Source organism: Buteo buteo, chromosome 26, assembly GCF_964188355.1.
Source record: "Buteo buteo chromosome 26, bButBut1.hap1.1, whole genome shotgun sequence".
NCBI classification, from domain to species: domain Eukaryota; kingdom Metazoa; phylum Chordata; class Aves; order Accipitriformes; family Accipitridae; genus Buteo; species Buteo buteo.
Window position 1 is genome coordinate 14,094,262 of NC_134196.1, and position 21,874 is coordinate 14,116,135.

At 37.5% G+C, this 21,874-nt stretch overlaps 1 protein-coding gene across 2 annotated transcripts in view; it reads right to left on the minus strand.

Moving 5' to 3' along the window:
* Positions 1 to 21,874, minus strand: part of LGR5 (leucine rich repeat containing G protein-coupled receptor 5) — a 93,681-nt gene that overhangs the window by 36,992 nt on the left and 34,815 nt on the right. For both annotated transcript variants that reach the window (XM_075057879.1, XM_075057878.1), the window contains exons 2-4: positions 17,479 to 17,550; positions 2,719 to 2,790; positions 1,029 to 1,100 (exon numbers count right to left, since the gene is read on the minus strand). In XM_075057879.1, coding sequence (XP_074913980.1) covers positions 1,029 to 1,100; positions 2,719 to 2,790; positions 17,479 to 17,550 — 216 coding nt within the window. The remainder of the gene's footprint in view (positions 1 to 1,028; positions 1,101 to 2,718; positions 2,791 to 17,478; positions 17,551 to 21,874) is intronic.

A 21,874-nucleotide genomic window follows, 5' to 3' on the forward strand; every position in this document is an offset into this window, starting at 1 on the left:
GAACTGCTGTTTCCACTTTCCCCTGATGCTGCACTTTGGGGACATCAAATGTGGTGGGAAGTTCCGAGTAAGTAACAGGAGCTACTTCACCATGCTACACAGGGCTAGCCAATCAGCAGATACCCTGCCACGAAAAATCGTGTTACGTTGGCTCAAAAAGCAATCGTACAAACTCAGAGAAGAAAACCCTTTAAGAGCGATTAAATTCAAAGAAGCCACAATAGGCTCAGTGAGTCCTTGAGTACAAACCTCCGGCAGCTGGGATATTTTACCAAAGGAGTATTACTATATTCTTTGCCGGACCTTCTAGTTTTCCTTTGGCATCTGCTGTTGAAGACTGGATACTGGTCTAGGTCAGCTTTTAGCATAACCTGGTACAACCATCCTTATGTTACGGGGCAGAAGCACATCAAAATAATTTCATTCATACCACGAAGCAGCCAATCCTCACTCCTTGTCTAGAGTTTTGGCAGGAGTTCTGTTAAAACTGAAGCTTGTGGACTGAGTCAGCACAGCACAGTCAAGAACTATAAATACAGAGACCTGCCTGAAGCACAGAATATAATTAAGCATCCTCTAGTACACTTTGTTTCATGAGTTAATAGTGTTTTCCATACTGCTTAAAAAGAAAAAAATTATGCCAAATGAAAAAAACCATGGGAGTCATTTGGGGTTCTTTCTTTTCCCCAGTAAAGAATCTTAACAAGAAACCATGGGAAAGACCAGTGCTCAAGGGACCATATTCTTCTTGACAGACAGAAAGCATTGCAGGGCAAGGAGTGTCTTCTCAGATGGTAAAACAGTTTAGAACACTGCAAAGAAGCTGCCACGGTCATGAAATTACTGGAATGAAATCAGTCACTTCTGATGTTTAATTGAGAGTACAATTCTCTTGAAAAGCAGCTCAAAGAGAGTTGAAAGAAAAAGTTGATTCAGCACATTATTAAGTGATATTAACAAGTAGTTAATAGGTAATCACATATTACTGTTCATGCAAGGTTACAGGTTCATTTATCAAGTATACTCACAGAGACTGCAGGCTGCGCAAGTTCTGGAGTGCTTCAGTAGGAACCTGGCGTAGTTGGTTATTCTGCAGCATCCTACATTTTGAGTAGCACAAAAACCAGAATCAACACAGTAAAGATATTTTCTTTCTGTTGTAAATTTTCCTCCAAGCTTACCTCCTTTGTACTGGTTCTACTTCAAGATTACAAACAAAGGAAAGCTACACAAATACTCTGTTCCTCTGCCCCTGTCAAATGCCAGTTCTCTTTAAAGCAAATACCTGTAGCATATTAGCTTTGTTAACAGCTACACATCAGCTTTGAGCAGGATTTTCAAAGCAGCTGAGGAAGTTAAAAGAATAAATCTGATTTGCTTTCAATAGTGCTTGAGATCCTAATTGCCTCCAGTGATTCTCAAATTGTCATCCTCATGTACTGATTTTGTTTTCCTTCTGAACTGCTGCAGTTTCTTATTCTGATAAAGCTGTGAAGGATTGACTCTTGAAATCCTTACTCGGGCAAATGCTGCTATGGCAAACAGAACTTTTGACTGTATCAGGAGTTTATGATTTGGTTTGAATAAAATTCTACCTCTGTAAAAACTGCTGAATTTTTCCCAATGAAATTAATTTTCTCAAATGGAAGGTTTCTAGCAATTACCTGACAAATTTCTTTTCTGAAATATCACATCACTTAGCTTGCAAAGATTGAAAAATCACTTTTCATTCCAAAAGAATCTTTTCCTCCCTTTGAATACGGTTTCATTCACACCACCTAATATCCTTGTTTGGACCAACTCCTACATATATAAAAGGATTCTATGTGGGTAAAACTGAAGTAGTACACGCTGCCTTCAAAATGAGGCATACTCGATGGCACATTGTAAACTAAATCATTTTTGGCAGGCCTAAATCTCCTTAGGCCAACAAGAGCTACAGCTGGCCAACTTAAGAGTAGATGGAGTGGGAAGCTCTTCATACTTCTTTCCCACTTACATATATTTTCAGCAGAGCTTTGTATACTCTCACAGTAGCATCTGGCTTGGCTTGATGCTGCCCAGGAGGTTGGTGTTCTTGCTAATAATACAGTTTCTTGAACTTTACATAGGCAAAGATACCCTCTAGTATAAATATTATGAGATGTGGCCTGCTAATAATTTTAGTAACCATATGTACTGTCTTATTGCTCCAAATAATACAGGGTTTTGTCATATTTTTCATAATTTATCTTATAGTAATTACATTGCAAAGAACGAGATATGAAATACAAACTGCATTTTAAATTACATGGTGTTCTATAATAATGGTTTTTTCCCCCTGGCTCTCAAGAAAAGGAAAAGGCAATTTACCCCCAGTTTTGTGTGATCACGAAAAGTTCACTAAGATTTTTAGACTTGAAATTAGAACTTTTGAGACAATTAAAGAAACTATTAACCAAACCAATTTTTACCTTTGATATTGTACAGAGACATCTACTTGATGAGCAAGTTGTTTTTAGAATGCCATTAATGTTTTCCAACCTTTGTGTTTAGGATATTTTCTATATGAAAAAACAAAGATTTAATGATGTTCATATGTATCTTCACTTCAATTGAATTGTTCAAAATGAGCTGATCAAAATATGTAATTTACTTGATCAAAACTTCACTGGTTAATTAGTTCCCTGGAGCATTTAGGAAATCAGAAATATATCAAACAACACACAGTTTACTTACAGCACTTTAAGACTGAAAAGGCCAGCAAATGCTCCCTTAGGAATGTATGTCAAGCCATTTCCTGCAAGACGTCTGCAAAGTTTGAAAAAGGAAAAGAGTGAATACTTTTTCTCTTCATGTGGAATTAATTTGGTTGTTAAAAAGTGCAACACAGCTATGTTTGAGTGACTGATGCCAGAGGCAGTAGTTTAATAGCCTTGTTTTGTCATTAATACACTTTTAAAAGCAAAAAAACCTGAGAAGCCGTTAACTGTACAGTTGATTTACTGACAGCTGGACTGCAGAGACAAAATGCAATTTCATTGCAAATCAAGCTTATGGTTTAGAATGCACACTGAATTCTTCATGTTGTTCTTTCTAAGGATTACAGCAATCTCAGCAACTAAAATACAGATATACTGACAACAATTAGCATCACTGGATTTACAGGCATGCACTTTTGGAATTGTGCATGTATGATGTCTGTGAACATTTAACTCATTTGCACTAATATCAAAATATATCCACATAGTAATGGCCACAGTTCATTTTAAAATAAATACACATAAAACCGCCGTACTGGTGGAATCATAATTTTTCCTGTGAGCAGATGTGTAATAGGTTGGCATAAAGTGTATTTGCTAAAATTTGTAGGGCTTTTTTCCCTACTTCTATTACGTATTCCTTCTCAGAACACCTGAAAGTATTTTACAGACCTATATAAGTACAACAAATACCTCTGTTAAGCATGTTAACTCTGACAAAAAAAGACCGCATTCTGTAAGGTTTATGCCTAGGAAAGATCTCACGCATTCAATGTGAAATAATGGTATTTCCATGTTCCCCATCAGTGCATCTCCACAGAATCTTACATTTAGCCTCCTGACATCTCAGGTCGGCATGAATGTGCTATGATACCTGTACCCTAGCTGGAAAACTGACTGGCAGGGGTCAGATTCCCCGTCAAGTTACTTCGTGTCAGTAGAGCCATAGTGTCTGCTCTTAGCTGGCAACAAATGCAGGTTGATATGATGTAACCCTCTCCTATCTGCAGACCAAGTTAAGCCAAGCGCAAGTGATATTTCCCATCAGCTAAGATACTGCACACCAAAATTGCAGACAGTTACCACAGACCAGCTGATGTGATAACAGAGTTGACATTTGATTTGGCCTCTGGCCCCTTAGGAAAGACCACAGGACTAGATCCAGAAAATGCCTGAGGTACCAAGCTGGCAGAGAGGAACCTACAGCACTGAAGTAGGCACCAGGGTTGCCAGTACTGTTCATGGCAAAGGCCGGCTGCTTATGACTGCAGTCCCAAAGATCCAGCACTGACTGGCCCTTCAACGCAGTCTTCCTTTGGAGTTTAGTTGCCTCAAGCTAACTACAGGGTCCCGAGCACACCTCCTTAGACACCTCTTTCATGCAAAAAATAAACATATAAATTGGGCCATAAAGAAAGAAAACACGATTCTAGATCGCAGCTCCAAAGACTTTTCAGGCGTTTCCAGTTTGTGGAAAAGGCTCTTCCCTGTACACACACACCTGCTGAGCAATGTGACCTGTAACTCCAAGCAAGTGGCTCTTCCTCTCTCTGTTTAATGAATTTAATTGTGCTCTGCAGAAGCACTCAGCTTCAGACAGAGCTGCTGAGCTTGTGTCTCACTTTGGAGTACACTGGAGTTTGCCGTTCAGACATCTGAGAATTGGGCACGTGCGCCTGAATCCCTGCAGGCAGATGAGTGAACCAAACCTGGGTCACTCTTGCTCCAATGTGAAGCACTCACAGGCCGAGTCTATTTTTTTTTTCAGATGTGTGAGTGGCTTTCATTCTGAATGAAAATGGCAATGACTTTTGGGTTGTTGCTGGATCAAGCAGATGTGTGCTAGGTCAAGCACACCAGACTGGGTCTCTGAAAGTAAATGCCATTTGTGGATCACTGACTAGTAGAGGCTCAGGACCTATCTAATGCTGATCTCAGCTTAGGATATGATTTTTTGGAAAGACTTCACCCCCACAGCACCCTTTTGATCTGTTATTTTAATGACATGACTGGACATGAGTCTCAACATGAGCCTGGCATGAACCAGAAAGTGAGGCGTCTGCAAAACTTTACTGGAAAAAAAGTAGGTACAGATATTGAGGTTTTCACTTAGAGCTGTAAATTACTGCTTTGAGTGTCACATGGAAAGCTTGATAAAGAGCAGAGAACTGAACTAAACCCACACGTCTAAAGACTCAAGCTGGTGCTCTTTCAGGCCACCATCCCTTCTTTAAGTGTGGCTGTGTTGCGGCAATTTTTGTTAACTATCGCAATGCAAACTGCTAAACACACTACGTGTTCATACCGCCTGTTTGAACTGGAATACTCTTCATAAAGTGGGCCAGCTGAGAAAATCAGACCTGTTTAAAAGCTCCTGGAGAAGGCTCTGACAATTACCAAGCACGCTCCTCCCTGCTGCAAATGCAGGACTGTGGCAATTTAATTGGGACACTATGCAGCTTTAAAGTCTTGTTTCAATGTGTAATACTCACTTTTCCCAGCTTCAGAGCATCATCGTGGCTTTCTGTGGTAAGACTTAATGTTTGGCATTTTTTGAAAATGTACTATCATAATTTTAAGACATTTTTATGGCAGCTGTAATGTATATCTAATATATTTAGAAAGAAATACCTAAGGACAGAGAGACACTTATACATGTACATGCTACACGTTTTTTTTCCCTGTTTCCTTTTGTGGCCAGGTCTTCTGTCAAACTGGCTTCAGGAGAAGATTTGCCAGATTAAACTGCTGTCATTCTGACTGTAAGTTCCATCTAGCCACCCACAATATACCAGCCTAAGAGCCTGACCCCTACGCATGGCCCCAGCTCCAACACCTTTTAGAGGAATATCCAAAGCTGACAGACGGTAAGTTGTAAGCGAGGGATGCTGAGCCATGTTCCTGAGCTGTTCTGAGTGATAGTTACCTGCACTACTAAACTGAGATGTAATTTTTTCCTCTTTCCTTTTGTTTTGTTTCAGATTCCAACCCTTGTTTTATATTCTGCTTCTTTTCCTTCTAGATCACAACTTCTCAATTATTAAATATGTCTTGTACAAACACTTTAGACAGATGAAACCACATGTTTATCTTCTTTTTGGTAGAGACAGCTTCTGCATTTACTCCTTATGAGTTTTTCAAACCTCAGGTCATTCTTGAAGTTCTGCTTTGAATATTTTTGAGTTTGGAAAGAGCGCTCACTAATTTTGCAGTCAGTGATTAATACTATCTTATATAATACTCCTCTGCTTATGCAGCAGAAGATCATGCTCATCATGTATAGCTTTACAGATTTCAGTAGAGGGCTACATCAAATATATCACAAATGCCAAAATACATGTATGCCTGTCTAGTTCTCTCACGAAGCAAACTGACCATGTCAGAAACGGTAGACATCTGGCAACAATTATTTTCTATGTAATGATGTTGTCTGACCTTCAGTTACCATATTAAATTCTTTCTCATGATGCCCTTTTCATGACTTTCTGTGGAACTGACTTCAGGCAAACCACCTATCTATTCCCAAGACTCTCCATGGCACCCTTCTGAACACTGGCACAACAGTAGCATCTTCCCAGCTGTGGTAGGTGTGTGGTTGGAATTCCTCAGCATTGTGGTATTTGGCAAAAATCAGCAAAACCGATTCATTTGGATCGTTGTCTAATTCTTCCAATATACTGGGATGAAAGTTAGCACATCAGTTCTTTAAGGCCTGCTGCAAAGCTCATTAAGTTTGGCTTATTTGTTCCTGACCATTTTTAATACCTTCCTTGCAGCTTTTTCCTGCTATTACTGTGTTTCTATGTTCAGTCTTGGCATAGGGGAAAATTAATCCCCTTGTTGACACTACAGTATCTATGAAGTACCTATCAGGGTTTACTCTTCTCCACCTCAGGGATTTTGTTTTCCATTACCCTAAATTATTTGAGGGAAGCTGCCCAGTATTGTACTGAACTTTGGATGGACTTTGGGTAGTGATTTTACTCTGGATCGGTAAATATTGCTTTCCCTGAACAGATGAGGATGGACATACTATCTGTCTCTATAGTTCAGCATTTAGTTAATGATTTCTGAGAGCCGGAATGAACTAGCTTGTTTATAGCACTTACATAACCAAATAGCTGGCTTCTATTGTTTGAATGACTTTGAATTTGAATTTTTAAAAGTTATTTATTTCCACCATTTCTGACATTATTTTAGGAATATCTCATTAAGTACATTCAGGCTCAAATGTATCACATCTCTTTAATGAAAAAGTAATCAAAAGTACACAGCATTTCTGATTTTGGACCACACTTTTGGAGCTATATGATTTTAGAACTAGATTATACCTACACTGCTTCATATAATCTTGCAAATTAATGGAGGCTGGAAAAGTTTATGGGGAAGTGTTACCACATGCTATCCTCAGTACCTGCCTCTTGCCACTGTTGGAGTCAAAATACTAGGATACTTTTGGCTTAAGCATAGACTAAGTTTTTATACTACTGCATGTTTCTTTCTAAAAGATGTAAAATAAATGAGTTTAGAGAAAAGCATGTTGCCTCCATTCTTTTAAATGGCAGCATTTTATAAAATATCTTTCAACGCAGTTCAGCCCAGCTGGCAATCTCTGCTCACTGTTGGAATAGCTGCAGTGCTGCAGGTCAGGTTCACGGCCTATGGCTGGATCTAAAAAAAGGTGTGTCTGGGCTCTCCTTTGAGTGTTCCCCATCTGTTTACCCCTTTGGTGTATTCTGACCTCTCATGTAGTGTCATAGTTCTGAGAAACGGTGGTCACCAAGTCAGCAGAACATTCCCAAAGTCAACACAACTAATGAGACACCCACAGAAAGCTCTGAAAATGATCAGAAACTTTTTGTTTTCTTTCAATTGTTGCTCATGTCTGAAAAGAAAAACTTCATTCCTCAGCAAGAAGCAAATAAACATGAAGTTGTGACTGAGCACAGTCAACTATTTTCTTTATGTTTCTAGTACAATAATTTTTCTTCGCCACCTCAAAACTGCTTTGTATGTGCATGTTTTCTGCATCAGGACAAGCCTTGCCTGGGTCCGAGTGTCTCCTCATTACTTGCTGGGGTGGAAGGTGAACTTGAAACACTGAAAAGTCTTCTCTCTACAGCTAACAAACTGTGGCATTTAACAAAGAAAGCACCTCTCCACTTACTGTGGAAAGAAGCCGTGGCAAATCTAACCCAGCTATTCCTCATTGTCTGCAGCAGACAGTGACAGTATGATATGGGTAGTGACTGCTTTTCTTCTTTGCTTGAGTAAGTTCTAGTCCAGCAAATGCTGAACAAGCACCTGTAAAGTGTATTTCAAAATCTAGCAGTATCAAACCTATAGGAAGGACGTGAAAGGAAGATAATAGTCTCCTTTGGAAAAAAGCATAACATTTCCATTAATTCATATTCATGCTGTGTTCTAACAGGAATAGCACAACGGAATTTTTTGGAACAAGTTACTGATCAAATCTTGCAAGGTGCTGAAATGTAGGAGAATAGATGGCACTCTGGATCTTGGGGTGGCTCAACATATGACAGGAATAAGCAGTGTGAAAGGAGACAAGCTCCACTATTAAGAAGTGAAAATCCAGTGAAATCTGTCATAATTCTATTTCAGAACAGATACAGTTAAGTAGAACTTCATTACACTCAAATTTATGATAAATATATTGGACTCTTATTATTATGCCAGTAAACTATAATAACAATACCAGACTGACTCAATGTTTCTAGACTAGTGCCAGTGCATGCCCTTTAATACAGATTAGATTATATATTGTTGCACCACTTGTGTTGCATTATATTTAATCAATCCACATATACTGCAATATCCTATGCAGAATGTAATTGTGAATGCAATCCAAGATCATCCTTCAGCTGTGCAAAGATACTGAGGGATTTCTACAATAATAATTCTGTGAACTACTATCTTGCCTTGATGTCCCTTTGACTTTGCATTTTACTTCTGTTCACTAACTGGTTTGCTGATTTTATTTAAAGAATGAGCAAAGACTGCACATGCTAAGAGAATGCTATCCTGAATTTGGTTATATATATATATATATATATATATATGTTTAAAGATGAGTAGGTTAACATCAACAATGTCACAACTCAGTTTTATATTTGCCTGTTTTCTTGGAAAACAGACGTTTCATTCCTCATTTGCTACATTATATACTATGACTAACAAACTCTCCAGACAGAAAATTGAAAAGGAATAATATAGAAGAACCTAGAGACTGATGAAAAAAGTCTTTGCTTTTGTGAATATAAATTGGAAGTACAGAAGGCCTGAGACAGTGAAAAACCCCAGCAGTTGGGACAGTTCTGCTGCTATATGGTACTAACCTTCCTGAATTTGGTGCTAAACCACTAGCATGCCATGTAGAATATTCCGTTAAAATTCATGTAACCGTGAATTGTCTTTTATACCTTGGGTACAGATAAGAAATTCTCTTTTGTAATTTGAAACTTCTTTCTTAAAAGCCTGATCCGCCTCTCTAACTGCCATAATTGCTCTGAATAACTGATAAAGATCCGTGGTGAAATCTTAGTCTCATTGATGTCTGTGGAAAAATTTGTGCTGACACAAGTAGAAATAGGACTCTCATTTGCATCCTCCCTTAGTATCGTATTTGCCAGCAATTTACTCTTCTCTGAGGAGTTGTACAAGTAGCATTAGTACCAATCCTAAAACTATTCCCTGCATTTCTAATAAAGGAAATGGCTGTTTGTGGAAGAACAACGTGGAAGTATAACAGGAAAACATAAATGTTCAAATCTTTTTCTAAAACAGCTTGTTCTGGATATAAAAAATTGCCTTTGTTCAAGGAAGAATTACCAATCTTGAATCTTTTACTTTAATTTTGTTTCCTGTCAAACTTAATCAAAGATACACAAGCACACAACTACACATATATTTAGTCCAACTATGTAAATATATAACCATTATATATAATTTATATATTTCTATGATGATATTTTTCTTCAGCTTACATATACACCCAGAAATAGGTAACAGGAAATGTTCTTGCTTCTTACATCAAAAAAGCTTTGACAATACAGATACTCATCAAGCACTTACCCAAAGTCAACTAAAATTTCAAGGTAAGAGTTTAATTTGATGTTTATTAGTGATTATTCTTGGGCCAATGCAATAGAAATGTATGAATTAACAGATGATTAATTACTGTGTTAATTATTAGTTAATTAATGGATGATATCAACATATATATTTCAAAATGTTTTTGAGGAATTACTTTGTTAGACTAGGAATTTAAATGTTACTCTGTATTTTAATTACCTTTTTATATTTCAATCTGTCATGTTAATTAAAACTGTAATCATTATAGTAATATAAAAAGAAATGTGCGTCAAATGATATATTAAAAAATCTGATGCTCAGAGAGATCAAAGAAGAAAATGTAAAGATATTCTCCTTTCTTTAAAAAAGGGGAGGGGAGTGTGCAAGTTGTAATTGTGCTGTATATTATATTTATTGCTACTTACAGTTTAGTTGGAAATTCAAATATAACACAATCTGCTCTTGCTTTAGGGCCTAATTGGCTTTTAAAATGCATGTGCCAAATTCTCATAGGGTGTAAACTGGAATAACTCCAACTGACCTCAAGCAGTTGGAATGAAATCAGTGTGTATTTGATCTTGAGCTGGCTTTGATAAAACAGATCATAGATTTTTGTCAGTTAAGGATACGGTCTAAAATGCACTATTTCTTTCTCCACTTACAAAAGGCAGAGACTCTTTATGCACCTGGCACGAGTGCTAAAGACAACTGATCTTTCCCTTCATGAAGCTGTCCGTGGCCAGTGCTGAGAACAAGCTGTTTTGCTCTCAGCGCTGCAGAAGGCAGCGTCCTTCTACAGGGCTCCAAGAGGGCCCTTCTGCTAAACCGGCAGCCAGGTACCTGCCTTCTGACTGCAGCAAGGCCAGCTGTCGGGAGGTACTGCAGCATCAGCCAGGGGATCCCACGCCGATTCCCAGCAGTCGATCCCGAGGATAGAACCAGTGAGAGACGTAACTTTACTTCTGTGTTTAAAGAATGCTGTCACCAAATCACTACTCCCAGAGTAATCTTAAATTTGTTAAAATTCCTGTCTCAGTGTTTAAATGTTACAGCAAGATGCAGCAACAAATGGTGGATCATATAGATCACACTTCCTAGGCTGGGTCTTCCAAGTGTCATTTACACTTCTGATGCTAGTTTTTGTTTTATCCCAGTAGTGCCAGTATCACCAGAAAGGGTAAGAACTAATAGTAATAATCATTAATAACAGGAACTGGGTGAAGTGTACTGCAGTACAACACACTACGATCAAACTATCAATAAAGAAAAATGTGTTAGCTGTTTTGTCATTCCTGTGTGATAGGCAAAGGATACAAATTGTGTAGATCCAAGTTTTGAGGTTACTACTGTTTTCTGAGTAGTACAATGAAGCAACACCAAAGAATTACTCGAGAAATTACTGCTACTCCTGTTTGGAAATTCAAAAAAAACAACTAAGAGAGAAGAAGCTGGTTTTACTGTGCTTGCCAATCTATTGGATATAAACGTGATAGTGGCTGAATACTTCACCCATGAACCTAAGCAAGTGGAAAATTGAACAGTGTAGGTATCAGAAGCGCTCACTGCACTGAAATCAAGCAGTCTACAAACAAGCTGAACTTCCTTCGACAAAAAAGGAAATTATTTCTGCATACTTGCTGCTGCAGTACACACGGAATGTGTAAGACTTAAATTAAAATCCTGCCTCAGGTTCTACAGATATATAGCACGTTTAATAAAGCATCATTTCACCTTAGTTTAATTAAGTATAATTTCACTATCTGTATTGATCACAAAACACAAAAAACTCTTCCTATGACTTTTTTTTGATATTCTAAACTAGTTCCTAACGAATATTGCCGGATAACAAATTACAAGTTCCAGAAAGCATTTACAAGCTACAAGCCAAAAATAAACTTCAACACACACTCAGTAAGAGCAACGCAGCAGCACTGACAAGGTTTCTTGGATATCAACCTAGAACATTTATTGTTTCCTCCTGCATGCATATCTTACTCTTTTCATGTCTCTTTTATCTTCTTCCTTCCCCCATCTTCTTCCATTCTGCCCCTTTACACCACAGATGCACAGCAGTTCCCATGTCAAGGTTGCTCCATGCAATTTGCATTAACATTTCCAGAATAATTGTCTGTCAGCACAAGCTATTCAACAAGCAATGCAAGTAGCTCTGATTTAGTAAGGCATTTGCTCTGTTGTTTCTCTTTTTTTTTTGTTCCTCATCTTGTCATTCTTGATAAGACAGCAAAAAGGGCAGTTTGGAGGGTGTCAGACTGACACATCCACATGGGAGAATTCTTTGTTGTTGCTCACTTTGGTGGCATCAAAGGGACAGCAAAAAAGGCAGTGACAGCTCCAGAACATCAGGGCCATTGTTTTGTGAATGTAAAGGTTACAAGTTGTTATTCCATACAGTAGGGAGCTTCTGCGTTTATGTTTGTTCTTTTCTAGGTAATCAAACTAACTGTGTATGCAAAAACTACAGGAGAAAACTACTGTAATTGCTTCCAACTGATTAACTATACAAACATCTTCTCACTGTTTTTACCAACGTACGGTTAATCTCAAAATGACCACTGCACTTCCCTCTGTCAGGACTTTGAGTATCTCCCTGGCTGTATTAAAGCAAAGTTGGGGAGCCACAGCCCTGAGTTATCAACAAAGTCTGTCTTATGGCAACAGAATTTACAATGTGCCATGGGCCACTTGCCTGGCTGGTGCCAGGTACCTCTCACTGACAAACACCACGTATCGAACACAGTGGCATAGTCTGAACAGATCGTCTCTACATGTATGCATGTTTGAAGTGAAGAAACCAAATTCACAATTTATGTGAAGAAATCGAATTCACAACTTGCGTGTTGGATTGTGTGCAGCTCTGAAATTACCTATGGGATTGTAAGTCATTTAGCAGTGAAAGTTCTTGAAACTTTAGCTGACGGAGGTGGCGCAAGCCAATTTCCACCACGAACAGCTCCACTAAAACCTGCTGTGCAAGAACTATAAAACATATTTAAGTGACATCGGAAAGAAGCATGTGTGGACAGTTTGAGGCCAATAGATACTCTGTTTTTACTTTTTTTGTACATGTCAGTTGCAGGTATTTTTACTTTTTTGCCTTGGAGGTTTTTAAATCTATGCAGATTAATCTTTGGGAAAGATTTTAGTATTTAAGCATCCTGTCCAAAGATTGTGGAAGTAAATTACAAGATTCCCCCACTTTCTCCAGAAAGTTTTGGACTACGGCTGCAGCAGTTTCATGTTTTATACTAGCTTACATAATAGTGAAAAGTACAGAATCAGTTTTCAGCGCTGGCCATAATGTGCCTGCACTAGCACAAAAATAAGACTGTACGACACCCCAAGAGTTAATGCTCTCAGTTTTCAAAGATGTAAATGACCAGAGAGCTCAGTCCCACCACTCCAAGTCAGTGGGGAAAAGAACACCTAATTCCCATTAACAGCTTTGAAAACCTCTTTGTAGGAAGAAAGAGCAAACAGAGAGAGAAGGGAAAACAATAAATAAGAACAGATGGTAACGGATTGTGTCTGGTAATTTAGGACTTGCATTTTCATGTATACAGTGGCCTCTTGACCACTTCTGCAGTGTAAAGGGATTTCCACATAAATCATGGTGAGATTCACATAATATGTCTATTTTGTATTGTATCTGTAATTCTGCACTTCAGTATTGTAGTAAAATGAACTTTTAAAGGCACTTCTGCCTGAGTAACTGCTGTAATAATACCGTGATCAATTTGAAAAACTTTGTACATATATTTAATTCCCTTCAAGGTTATTTTAAGAAATAACATGGGTGTCAGTAAAGTTTCTTGCACCTGTATGTAGGTTGCAATTAATTTAAGGTGGTTTCATTGCTTGATTTTGTGAAATGGAAGTTATTTGGAACTGGTTTACTCTGTAGGTAAAATAATTGTAATAAAACAGTCCTTTGTTGATGTTTTACTAAAACACCTATTTTAAGTTGCTGAAAAATAGCAAGGTACTAAAAATCACTTGGAGTTTTCTTATCTGTGGAATGTTCTAGTGTTTTAAATTAAAATAAAAGCCTTGTATATGTGCATGTGTGGGTGTGTGTTCATATATTTATGCATATGCATATGTATGTATGTGTGGAGATATATCTAGTTGGAGATATTTGTAGTTAGGTCTGATTAAAACAGTTTTAAATTATTATTGGCTTTCTTCCTCATTCTTGATAGAGACACTAATTTATAAAATGAAACAGTTTCAGGCACTGCTTTGAAGTATTCTTAATCACAAAATGATATGTCTATGACATAGACTCAGATGTAGTTGCCTCTTAAACTCTTATATAGGAGTCCCACCCTAGGTAATTCTTTACACTTTCTAAAAAACCTTTTTTTCATGCATTACTCTAACTTACTACTCTATTAATATGGGCATTCTACACATATTGCACAATGACATACATCTAGAAATACTCCACATGAGACTGAGTCTTGGACTCAGTCATACTGATAAATATCTGCAGTTATTTTGAATTTATAATGAAGAATTTGACTTAATGGTGTTGTACAAGTTCATGCAGAGCAACTTGCTGATAATCAAGCAGCTGAAGCATATTTCTTTCTTAGTGGGAGTTCCATCATATGCACTTTAAGAGAAAATTAGGCCTGAAAGGCCCATCATTTTCACAAATAAAAGGTCTTGCTCAAAACTAAACTCTTCCAGACCTTGAACAGTTCAGTTTTCAAATTACCGCAAGGTTTTCCAAAATTTTTAGAGGAACACGCACCTCAAAAATATAGCATAGTTTCATATGTTGTACTTCAGTGATCAAACTCTTTAGTTAAGGATAAATACCAGGCATGATCATCAGGATTACAAGAATGCTGATTGCAGAGGTGTCTAATCTTGGTTGGAAGAGTGAATCAGATTCAGCCTAGAAGGTCAGAACTGGCTGGACAGACCTGGCTTATCCATCCTTGCTTTGGAGTCAAAACAATTGGTTTAACTGTCTTAATAAAATCTCTGTTCTTTTGTGGTAAAGACTTATCAGTATTGCCAAACCAGGCACCTAGGACATAACATCTAAGCTAAAACTCAGTGGATCAATTGTTAGCTTTTATTAGATTTTTGAGGCAGACCTCTAATAAAGGGATTAGTAACACTTATTTCAACACTAAAAAACCCTAAAAAATGCATTTTGAGCTCCTGTTGTTGTATTTCAAAGAGCAGATAGATATTACTAAGATGCATTTTAATTTCATGGAAACATTGCTTTGTTATAAACGTCATGTAATATCTTATTTTTACAATGTCTGCATTATGGGCCAAGTTATATTTTGCAATAGTCCCCTTCAACTAAGCAACATAAACAAAACACAGAATTCCTAGGTAAGCTGGGAATAAAAATCATGTGGCAATGCCTGGATGGGCAAAATAATTTTCATATGTACAATCATTGCTCAGAAATGAACATATGAGAGCATGGGAACTCCATTGGCTGTTACCCTTTACTTCAAAATTTAATATCCAATTCCCTTTCCATTGTCTATATTTTTTTCTATGTAATACTAGACTGAATTGTATTACATGCCTCTAAACACTGAAGAATCTCTCAGCACAATGGGTTTGAATCTGCATTAAGAAGAGGTAATCAGTTGCCTCACCTCTTCAAAGACTTCAGTTTTCTATGCTTCTTTGAAAAGTCAATACAAACTGGAGGGTTTCACAAAACAGCATCACAATTAATGAGAAATGGAAACGATTGGCTTGTGTCAAACGAATGGAGGAGCTGACTGTATATGTAAAACAAAACATAGTAAAGAAATAAATATTTTTATGATACTACCAGCAATGAAGGACTGGAATTACTTAATTTGGAACAGAGGGTTATAAGGATAATGGTTTAATATTTCTGGTGGAAAAAGTAGGCCCAGCACAAGAATAAGGTAAGAACACTTTCAAAGGTCTTTATCAGGAAGATGAAGTAGACTGCTGAACAGTTTCTCAAGCAGCGATGCAAGTGTCCCTATTTGGGTCATCTAACTTTGGACCATAAAATGAAAGAGTGAAGGTAACTTGGCTTAATGTATTAGAATTTCCTTCCAGGAAAAGCCCAAACTTCTGTTTTTCTTCTTTTCTTTAATGGCTGGAGAGAAATCATTGGGTTCGAAGTTTTTAGTAGGGTTATTACAGTTGACAGATTGGACAAGCAAACACAAACATGATGCAAAAATCCACAAACAGGGTCTTTGTGGCATGATTCACTTCATACACACTTGATACTGTTAACACTTGTTGTGTGACATCTCTCCTTGTTATGTCCATATCTGTATGTTATTTCAAAGCTGCACCAACAGCAATACAGATAATGATAACCAAAGACAAGAAGTAAGTAAAGGAAGACAAAGAATTAAAAGAAATAGTGCTTTCTAAATACAAATGCTACCACTAATAAAAATAAGACAAGAAAGGAAAATCTGCTTGCAAATAGGGTATTGTTCAAAGTTAGCAATACAAAATGGTTTTAATTTCTTGGGTTTTTTTTCATAGAGGCCGGCTGGAAAGACCAGGTGGCAAAATTCAAATGACCGATAGCAAGGACAGCAAAAGTTGTCAGTGCAATACCCACCTAAATTGCACAGGACTGTACACATTTCATAGCTTAAAATAGACCATGTCTTTGCAAGAAGGGCAGCACCATGAATTTGCATATCTTACATGGGTTTTATGGTGTGTTAGCAGCTAAATATGCTATAAATAAAGGAGGCCTTCACTTTTAAAAACTTATAAACCACGTTTCGTAAGAGGCTGGATGCCCAGACAATTCTTTTAATCAACTTTTAGAGGTACTCATGCAAATGCAGGTGCCAGCTTTTTCCCACAAGATCTATGGTGCATCAGTTACAGAGTCTCCATCACTCCTCAGGAACCTAAATTTTCTTTTAAGCCTGGGCCATTATAACTAGGGTCACTGCCAAATCCAGGTCTCATGAACGCACAATACTTTTCACTTTTGGTTAGTCACCATCGCTTCAAACCAGCTTTCCTCTTTTGATGTTGTGCTTGATTAGCTAGTTTCTGCAGTGTACTTTTTCCCCTCAGTGAACGTACTAGATAGCGTAACTAAGCTTTTTGCAAGATTCTGCATTTTACAGTCAGCCTTCAGGGATGCTAAATTTAAGAGTAAGGAAACAGTAATTAAAAGTGATTAGGACAAGAAGCCTTGATACTATGAAATGTGGACTCAATTGTCCTTGACACAGGCAGAACAAGGCAGCAGGTTTTGGTTTTGATTATAGCTTTACTTGCGATTTTAATAAACATGAGCCAGTATTCAAACTTTTAATATCCTGCTGCTTAACTATTTCCAAAAAGCAATCCAGCTCTTTTAAACAGCCCTTGTTTAAAAATTTTAATTTGTTTGGCTCTGTCTCTGCTTAGAGAAGTTGTAGCCTCACGGTAACTCTTTTATAAGTTCATTTCCAGAATCACAAGCAATTGGTTTTTTTCAACTAAGTGTTTCCGCATGTGCCAAAAGTGTCAGGCTGACAGCTTTCCTGCACTGTTTTATCTGGTTCCCACAGTAAGTATGAGAGACAAACACAGGAATGTGTCTAGTGCTGACTATGCCCATCAAGGATACAATGATACTTACAGCTCTTCCAGGAAGCGGAGATTGTGCACAGGGTTTGAGGGCAGCTTAGTAATGTTGTTCATACTGAGATCACTGTAGGGGAAAACAGACAGAGACTTAATATGGCATGCCACAACTGTGGTATCCAGCTGTTCATTCCACACATTTTTAAGTACTACATTAACAAAAATTAGTTCCTCTGCCAGAACTGATGAATCATTATCTAGTTAGCACGTTAAACATTCTTTCATATGAACACCGCTTTGTCAAACCAAATACAGGCTGTAGCATGTTCCTTGTTTCCAAAGATTTTGGAATGTTTTATCATGCTCTATAAATCAGCTGGAACACTAAACAACCCTTTTAGTCTACATAATTTTAATAAACCGCTGTACTGTATTAAAATTTACTTGGAGTAGTAAAGGAAAACTACTACGATTTTTGTTGTTGTTATAGCACTGTAGCACACTTGGTATACTGAAGTAGACAAGCAAAAGTGTACAGATATAAACTATCTGCATCATTCTTTACTTTTCATGAATATGGGAACATTTTGCTTTTGCTGTACAACCTGCTGCACGGTCGTACTGATTTGCCTTGCCTTACATTAGGCTCATCAGGTGTCCTCAAACCCCAACTTACTTGAGTCAAAGAAATGACATATTTTCAAATAATAAACATCCCCTTTTTAGAGTGCTCTTTTTTTGCAGGTTCTCAAATTGCATTAAATAAGTGAAATGAACCATAAAACAAGGGTGTAATGTGATCCTGCTCTGTAGCACACTTCCTGGTGGGGTTCCACGGTAGTTCCTGGCACAGGAAACAACCAGCCATATCAGCTCTGTCAGGGCTCATTCAAGCTATGTTTTAGACTAAATTTTATAAAATACCTTTTTATTCTTAACATGCTTTTTCATTGTTTTCCATTGTCTTCCCCATGCCCCACAGTACCATTATAATTGCTTTGCATTAAGTACAAAAACTGTAAACAGACCGCATAATAAAATTCTGTGTGGAAGATACGACTTATGCAACTACATCAAAATTCCTGTAGAGAGTTAAACAAAAATATTGGATGCCTGCATATTTTATGCAAACATTATGTGATAATTTAAAACTCCTCACTATTTAAACATATATATATATATATATATTTGTAGAGGCCCTTATAGTTTCCAGCTACTTCAGGCAGTATTTAGATAACTTTATTTCTTCCAGCTGTTGAGAGCTTACAAGGTAAGTAAGTATCTGTACTTTGGTGGGTAGACATCCTATTCCTATTCCATCTACTTCTTATTACTCACAGTCTGTTTCACATTACAGAATATATGCTTTTAGTCAGCATAGTTAATTTTGATGTTTGATCTTTTGCTGAATTTTAGAATGTATAATCTAAAAACATACTTCACGTAGAGATTTTGAAATAAAGGAAATGTGTTAATACTTTACAACAATTATCAAATCACTGTTGGGTAAGGTCTCTGCATTCACTTCAAATTCAAGGTATAATCTGAGAACTGTGTACTTACTAAATTCATTCTTTACTGTAATACTTTATCACCCAATTCTTTCATACTGTTTAGCAGGTTATTACCCTTTCACTTTGATAAAGGCTCAAAGGATTTATTCTGGCAAAGGAAAAAAACATGGATTTATTTGGTAAAAGAAAAACTCATCCAGGTAGTGAATCATATACTACTGAATATTAAGATAAACCCAATATTTTAACAATATCATTTTGATTGTGAGATTTTCAACACATGTCTTAATGGGTTTTTGTAAACATACCAAAACACATTTTAGACTTAAAAAGCCAGAAGATGGGAGTGAATCATCTTATGACAGACAGACATATATTTAGGGCATTCTACAAAACCAGCATTAACCAGTGCTCTGGCTGACCAGGGAACCTGAAGCCTGTTCTTCTAGCGTATTAATTTCTGTCAGTGGTAGGCAGTACTTGTCTGCTTGTATCACCCACAGGACCCCATGATGATCCTGTCACAAGCAATCTACAGACCAGACCCTAATATCTTGAGAAGATCAGAATAAAAGAAGGTGACTTTCATTACGTGCTTTGATGCACAATGAGAAAATAAATAATACATGCACTTTTCTTAAAAACATCTTTAGACCCCAGAGGTGGATTTACCAACAGTGAACTCCAATGTCCTGGTCTCCTTTTTGGACTCCACTCATGTGGTAAAGTATGTGCTCCACATCAAAGGATGGAGAAGAACCTCTTCTTTTTCCCAATCTACACTGCAGCAATTGCTAGCTCTTTTCAAACCTACCAGTTAAATAGTCTCATTCTGTTACATAGGCTCCTTTTTTCCCAGATTATTCTTTTCTTGGAACATAAAGTACAAAGATGTTTTTGTGCAACAGAACTACTAAACATTACCTATGCATATTTCATAGAATGATGGAATCATTTAGGGTGGAAAAGACCCTTAAGATTGAGTCTAACTATTAACCTAACACTACCAAATCCACCACTAAACCATGTCCGTAAGTGCCATGCCTACATGTCTTTTAAATATCTCCAGGGATGGTGGAGGTAACAGAAATTATTTCCAAATTTGCTCAATAACGTCTTTCCAAACTAGTTTTTAACAGACTAGTAACTAATACACAGGCCATCCCAGTCTATGCTGGTGATGTGCTATTGTTGTAGCTATAAGGGTTTAAGAATATAAGGGAGACTACTACTATAGGAAGAGGTAAAATCTTTGATTAGGCTAGCTGATACAGCTGGAAAAACTGAGAAACTTTCAGGCACAAAAATAAAAAAACTCTACTTCTTCCAACTGTACCAGTTGGCTAAATAGGCGACATTATTTCTCCCTAAAAACGTCACATGGCTTACACGGGCAAAGCAGTAGTTCATCTGTGCTTACAGTTTTTAGATTCAGAATACTCTTTTGGGTCAGAATTGCCATGGATGCATTTAATCCAATTTTTGTTCACTGAAGTAACTAAGGGACTTATGAGAGAAATCCCATGACCCAGAGCTACTTCTGCAGGGATGTTCAGAGAAGTGAGACAAACAAAAAGAGTTAATGCAATGCAATCAGTCATTGGGTCTCATGTGAGCAATACTGCAAAGCTTGGGCTGCTGAGCAGAAATTCCTCACAGTGCTCCAGAGACAAATAAAGGAGGTTCTCAGCAAACTTGCCAGCCTTTGGACCATATTGCCAAGAAGACATAGCTAGGATGAGATTTATGGCCATTACCTAGATCAAGCACAGCTAACAGCCAGAAAGAGCTAGCTGGTAAATTGTAGGCTTACATATTATTACTATGAAAACCAGTAACAATTGTAATGGGTGTGTCTTATGTCCGGCACCTGCAAGGCTTTCTTTCCAAAAAGTGCATCAAATGGGTTTTCTGATTTCTCCTTTCAGTGCTAGCCTGTCAAAATCAGCAATCTGCTCTCTAGAAAAGAGAAGGGGATGAAAGATGGCTTGCACATCAGGATTTGTAGTGTAATGCTGAAAAATATTAAAATCAAGGTACTAGATCTTTAACTATCCTCAGTGGAATGGTTCTGATTTTATATCAGATCCATTCCCCAATTTCCTTTGTGTCCCTGTGCATGTATAGTCAAAACCAAACCAGCTGAAACTGCAAACATTTCTTGTCAAACTTGGTAGATCTTACAAGCTACAGTGACAAAAAATTTAAAATTATTAGAATACTGAAAATCTTTAAATATGTTAGTGTAACAGAACTACTCCTATATCCCACCGAAGCACATGCAAACCCCACCAATGTCAGTAGGAGCGGCATTGTAATAGTATATTGTGAGTTTTAAAATGCTCCTAACGTAAACAGCTATATTACCAGATCTAACTTTATGAAAACTACCTGCACCATGAGCTGATGTACTGTGCTGAAAAGGCGACAGGTTATTTCAAACAGTCAGATGAACACATCGTCTGTTCTCCCATCAGCATTCCTGCAGCCTGCTTCCAACTGCTGACTATAAAAGCAACATACCAGCAGATGAAACGTTTATCTTTTCAAGAGATAAAAACTTTTGCTTCAATGACTGCATTGGCAACACGGCTCACTATAATGATATCTTAATTATACTCTGTGCCAATCAATCACCACATTGTGTCTCTGGTGACTTGCAAAAGGAATCCTATCTATGAGGAAATCTTTGAAGAGCGGAAAATATTGCAAGCTGCACCATGCATCTATCTGTTTTTTCTTGGTGACTATATGGGCAAATTCTGAGTATTTGCAAAACAGAGTCCAAGAAGGCAAATACAACAGGTCTCCCCCCGCACCGCCCCCCAGTTTTGTTGCCCATGCATATGCATGCTGAAAAAATATCCAGTTACCATCTTAAAAGTGAGTAGTTCACAATGAATTCCCAAAAGCCAGTAAAACAAGTTAAGTGAACTA